Genomic DNA, 6,123 nt, shown 5'->3' on the forward strand with positions numbered 1-6,123 from the left:
CCACATCGTGATGTAGATATGTGGGGGCGTGTTAGAACGAGGCGTTTTAGGTAGGTGTGGCTGACTCTGAACTTTTATAAAGAATATCTCTTTGGATTTGAGACTTTAGTCTTTGCAACTTTACAGATCTTCTTTATGCACCAAGAGCTTGTAACACTCCAAAGAGAAAGGAAAAATTGAAATTGCATCATATGACCCCTTTAAGTTCTATCAGCTCTGAATGAGATTCAAGATGTAATCCCCACTAGGTGGCATTACAAATCACTGCACAGTCAAAAACAAAAATTTTGCACTTTTTCAAAAAAAAAAAAGTGACATCAATGGCTTTTAAAGATAAAAAGATGCAACTGTGCAAAGTGAAAGATTAGATAGGGCGATGTTTGTCATGCAAATTCTCTTCGTGTAGCCTAGACTTCATCAAATCACACAAAAACTGTTACTGAAAAAACGTCTATACGCAATGCAACTTCTAGCCTACATTTAAAGTTTTGTTTTGGGCCGAAATGAATGTAAAACAATTAGTGCCGTATAGTGGAATGGAAGAAGGATTTGTTTCTTACAAACAAGCAGCTTTTCACTTCTCAAGAAGTTAAATGATGGACTGGAGTCGTGTGGATCACTCGTGTATTACTGTGAAGTTTTTATCAGCTGTTTGGACTCTCATTCTGACGGCACCCATTCACTGCAGAGCATCCACTGGTGAGCAAGTGATGCAATGCTAAATTTCTCTAAATCTGTTCTGATGAAGAAACAAACTCTACATCTTGAAAGGCCTGAGGGTGAGTAAATCTTCAGCAAATGTTTATTTTTTTGGTCAATTATTCCTTGAATAAGTTGCACAATCAAAAAATAAAAATCTCAGTTTGTAGGGCAGAATTGTTTAGATTAACTAGTGCAGCAGAAGTACTTGATTTGAGACACCATCTTGAACCTCAATCTGTATTTCCGCATCTCATTTTCTTTGTTTCTTTCACCTCCTCTCAAATCTGTTATATAAATCTCCTAATCATTCTCTCTCAGATTTCTGCTTTAATTGCTCTACTGCAGTCATCTGTACACTACAATGTTTCACTGTGGGAATGAAATGAATCCAATACGCAAAAAACGAAACAAATTTAGAGACAAAAAAAAAAAAGAGACAGTAAAAAAAGAATGAAATTTGGGAAATGATCTCTGATGAGTTTCCCAGCAGGAAAAGCCCCTCCCCGCTTCTCATTTTCTTTCATCCACACTGTTGTACACTCTTCTCCTTGATCTACCCGTTTCTCCCTCTTTTTGATTCTCCAGTGTCCACATTTGTTCTTTCCGAAACACCACATGCATTTCTCTCCTACGCGAGTTTCTTCCTCCACTAATGAGTTCAAATGAGGCAAAATGCACACATCACACGAAATACCTAAACACATTCACACACATATGTGCACACTCGACTTCTCAATAATAAATACAGACCTTGAGGTCTTTGGGAAAATAAAATATTGAATAGTTGCTTCCAATATGCATGTCTACACTTGGAGGTCACTGTAGCATTTAAATGGACCTAAGTGGCTCCTTTGTGTTTGTAGAGCAAAGGCTGTGATGTGTACGAATCTCTTAATATATATATATATATATATATATGTGTGACCCTGGACCACAAACCCAGTCTTAAGTTGTACGGGGATATTTGTAGCAATAGCCAAAAATATATTGTATGGGTCAAAATTATAAATAAAATTATAGATTATTTTTCTTTTATGCTAAAAATCATTAGAATATTAAGTAAAGATCATGTTCCATGAAGATATTTTGTAAATTTCCTACTGTAAATATATCAAAACTTCATTTTTGATTAGTAATATGCATTGCTAAGAACTTCATTTGGACAACTTTAAAGGCAATTTTCTCAATATTTTGATTTTTTTGCACCCTCAGATTCCAGATTTCCAGAAATGGTTGTATCTCAGCCAAATATTGTCCTTTCCTAACAAACCATTCATCAATGGAAAGCTTATTTATTCAGCTTTCAGATGATTTATGAATCTCAATTTCGAAAAATTAACACTTAAGACTGGTTTTGTGGTCCAAGGTCACACACACACACACATATACAGTATATATATATGATTGTATACACTACATTTGAAAAGTTTGGGGTCTTTTTTAAATGTTTCTGAAAGAAGTCTCTTATGCTCACCAAGACTGCATTTATTTGTTAAAAAATACAATAAAAACTGTAATATTGTGAAAATGTATTACTATTTCAAATAACTTTTCTATTTGAATAACAAAACATGACAAAAACATTATTCACTACTATTGCTAAACAATTGCAGGTGGTAGAGAGCATTTCTAGAAGGCATTTAATTGAGTTCTGGCTGAGAGGTGATACTGCTGTCTTTGTGATTTCTGTGATACTTTTTTGTCTTTGGGATAATAATTATTCATAAAATTTGAAGTAGAATCTGTGTTCACACTTGTGTCACAACAAAACTGGAGTCACTGTGAAAACATGATTTGCTACTATTGCTGGTTGATTGCAAGTGGTAGAGAAGGCATTTTTTGGACAAAAAATCTGCTAAATTAAGATAATTTTGTAAACGTTTAAGAGTACACTTGTGTGCAGATTGGCCCCAAAGCTAACAGACATAGACTAAACTCTCATTTTGATTTCATGAGGTCTCCACCTGCACTGCTACATCTAACCCAGACTATTTGTCATGTTAAACAACCCACCGATTCAATTTCTTGACTACAAATCCAATAGGAAAGTTCTCCGTTCATACATCAACGTCAGTGCTTGTGTCTGGCCTTGCGTTTCGCCTCGCGGCAGTGCAACGGTCAAGTTCAGCTTTGTCTCCGAGACAGTTGCCCTCCATTCAGCCATAACTGATTCACAACGCCGTTCTCTAGATCGCGCACAGGTAAACGGCACATCGTGATGAACAACAACAGTGACAACAGCATGTCCTGGCCCATCGAATAAGCATTTACTCGGATACAGTGTCAGCACAGTGACAGGCAGAGAAGCGGATGCAATATTTATGAGGTGCGCTCTCTGGATCTCGTGTTGGTTTAGCGCCAGACTCTTTAAAGCCTTGTGTTCTGTATAAGCAGCTGGCAAAGTTACTCAGTGTGAATCGCAGCTAATGCGATCCATCCAGTGCAGCTCATTACAGAGCGTGTGCGAGCATCTGGGTTTTTTAGTGCATGCCTTTGTCTGTGCATGTGTTTCTAAATGTGGCCAGCGAGCATGTAATCGCGTTTTGCAGTCTTTTTTTCTGGAGACATCTAATAATTACTGTCCAAGTCCAAGTCCCATGTTTAATAAACTCTTGAGGTAATGCAGTAGCCTTGATTTATTTATAAAAGAACCTTCCAAATGGACCTTGTAAGCAACCGCTTCGCAACGAGGAGAGTGTAGGCATGTTTGCAAGCTTAAAATGTTTTGAAAAATTCATAACTCTGTAACCAAAAAGTTTGGAAAATTTTGAATTTTTTTTTTTTTTTTTTATGTTTCGGTGAGTCTCTTATGCTCACCAAGTCTTCATTTATTTTATTAAAAAATAGATATATTGTTAAATCTTATTAGAATTTAAAAATAATGATTTTCTATTTGAATATATTTTAAAATGTAATTTATTCCTGTGATGCAAAGTTGAATTTTCAGCATCATGACTCCAGTCTTCAGTGTCACATGATCCTTCAGAAATCATTCTAATATGCTGCTCTGCAGCTCAAGAAAAAATGTTAAGAATCCTGAAAAAAAAACTGTTTTCAACACTGATAATAATAAGAACCCTTATTAATAATCAAGCACCAATAATAACTGATAATAATGAAACAATAAATCAGCATATTAGAATGATTTCTGAAGGATCATGTGACACCGTAATGATGCTGAAAATTCAGCTTTGCATCACAATGTAATAAATTACATTTTTAAATAAAATATATTCAAATAGAAAACAGTTATTTTAAATTGTAATAATATTTCACAATATTGCCATTTTTACTGTATTTTTGATCAAATAAATGCAGCCTGTGAGCAGAAACTTCTTTCAAAAAATATATATATAAAAAAAAATCTTAATTATTCCAAACTTTTGACCAGTAGAACATATGTATTTATTTCTTCTTGCATTTCTTTTTTGCTCACAAAAGGCGTTTTCTTTGAAGACTCTGACTTTATGAACAATGAAAAACATTTTTCAAAATATCTTCTTTTGTGTTCCAACGACATGAGGATTCATGAACGAGTCAGTAAATGACAGAATTATCATGTTTCAGTGTTCTACTCCTTTAAAGCCAACATAAAAATCAGTTTCCTGGTCTTTTTGTGAACAATTTGTCAGTGCACATTATTCCAAAGAATATGCATTTGTAATTCTTCCTATCACAATTCCTACCAGAACCTCTTCTGAAAAGACTTTTCTTTTCATCTTATGTAACCAAGCCATTTTATTTTTCATCTTGAATACTTTGTTTGACTCGTTACTTTGGATTACAGAAGTAAAATGAGTTGCAAACACGTTTCATCAAATTAGGTTGGTCATTATTTTAAATTAGCATGCAGGCATAACAATGAATTATACAAATGTTCACCTTACCCGTCCAATCAGCACCGGTTCTGGTCCACTATATTCCTCTATCACAAAAAACTGGTTCCAGATCCAGCTTCTTCGGCTGCGGGATTGTGAAGGCATCTCATCCAGTCCAGTAAAGGTTCTGTGGAAATCACCACTGCTGTCTGATTCCTGGTTTCCCATCATTACAGTTTGCACTTCCTGTCCGCTGCTATTTAACCCAGATGGAGGCTTCAGAGGGATCACACTGGCATCCGATGGGCCATCCAGAGTGGATCTGTCAGGTTTCGTTTCCTCTACTGCAGGAGTTAGTTCAGTGGGAACGAAACGATCTTGAGATATTCTAGATATTTTGGAGTCCTGGCTAAGAGTTAATAATGCCATCTTTGTGATTTCAGGGATATCTTTGGATTTGGGATAATAATTATTCATATTATGTGGAGTAGAATCTGTGTTCACACTCGTGCCAGACAACGAAACCGGAGTCACTCTAATTTCAAATTCCAATTTTGCAGTTTCTTCAGTCTGTGCATGATGCAGTCCTGATACAGACTCAATTGCGTCTTTGTTGCTTTTTAGTGAAATCCTCAAATTATCCTCATTTTTCTTTGCCAAACTTGGTGTTCCTGCTGTGTTGGCAAATGGCATCTCACTTTGCCTTTCCTCCACGTCTAGACGCTCCACCTGAATTTCTTTCTTTGCGGTTTCCTCACTCTTCCATCTTTTTAGACGAGCACTGCTTCCCCCGAGCTCTAAGCACACGCACAGAAAGAGCAATGCAGCCCAGATACGGCCACTCATCATGCCTCACTTCGTTATTAGTCACAATGTTTGCCACAGGGGGAAGAACAATAAGATCGACCTTCACTCACGCTCTGTCTCGCAGTGTGGGATGCTGATCCATTCATCTCCTCTTCTTAATTCCTTATTCTTCGTGAGTCTCAGTGGTCATTTAGCATCTTATCCGCTTTTTTTGGATTATATTTCTCTGTTTAGGTCCGGTTAAACACAGATGGTGATTCCCATGGTTTTGGTTTGATCAGGGAAACCTGTTCAAAGAGATAAGGGGATGAGAATCAGTGCTGATCATGAGTAAACGTAATTGGGATTTGTGGTTGGGATTACTGAAAAAAATAACACAGTTTCAATCACTTTTTCAATCAAAAAGTGATTGAAAAACCTTTCATTATTTGTCATTATTGCTTTTTTTTTCTCTTTTGTGTGAAATCCTCTTTTTTTAATGTATAAAATACCTTTCACAATACATTTCAAATCAATTTAAAGTAGATTTTCAGAAAAATCATGATGGTTATAATATTTTATCATATTCATGTCATGTCAAATTAAGTAGATTAAGAGCTAGGCGATAGTATTGTTTACATTTTGCGACGATACAAGCAATCAAGCAGTTGAGATATGTTATATAGTAGGTTATATATCACCTTACATGAGTATACATATGCGAATAAAGTTGGACATACATATATATGAGACTTTATATAAAAAACTGGGTGATGATACAGTCGACATTTTGCAACCTTACAAGCAATCATGCAGT

The 6,123-nt window shown here is 35.8% G+C and overlaps 1 protein-coding gene across 1 annotated transcript in view; it reads right to left on the reverse strand.

Moving 5' to 3' along the window:
- Nucleotides 1–5,497, reverse strand: part of LOC107751833 (cadherin-11-like) — a 47,585-nt gene extending 42,088 nt beyond the window's left edge. The window contains exons 1-2 of the mRNA XM_016567605.1: nt 5,438–5,497; nt 4,590–5,317 (exon numbers count right to left, since the gene is read on the reverse strand). Coding sequence (XP_016423091.1) covers nt 4,590–5,213 — 624 coding nt within the window. The 5' untranslated portion in view covers nt 5,214–5,317; nt 5,438–5,497. The remainder of the gene's footprint in view (nt 1–4,589; nt 5,318–5,437) is intronic.
- Between the last annotated feature and the right edge of the window lie 626 nt (nt 5,498–6,123).

This window comes from Sinocyclocheilus rhinocerous, unplaced genomic scaffold (assembly GCF_001515625.1).
Source record: "Sinocyclocheilus rhinocerous isolate Xijiao unplaced genomic scaffold, SAMN03320098_v1.1 scaffold2126, whole genome shotgun sequence".
NCBI lineage: Eukaryota > Metazoa > Chordata > Actinopteri > Cypriniformes > Cyprinidae > Sinocyclocheilus > Sinocyclocheilus rhinocerous.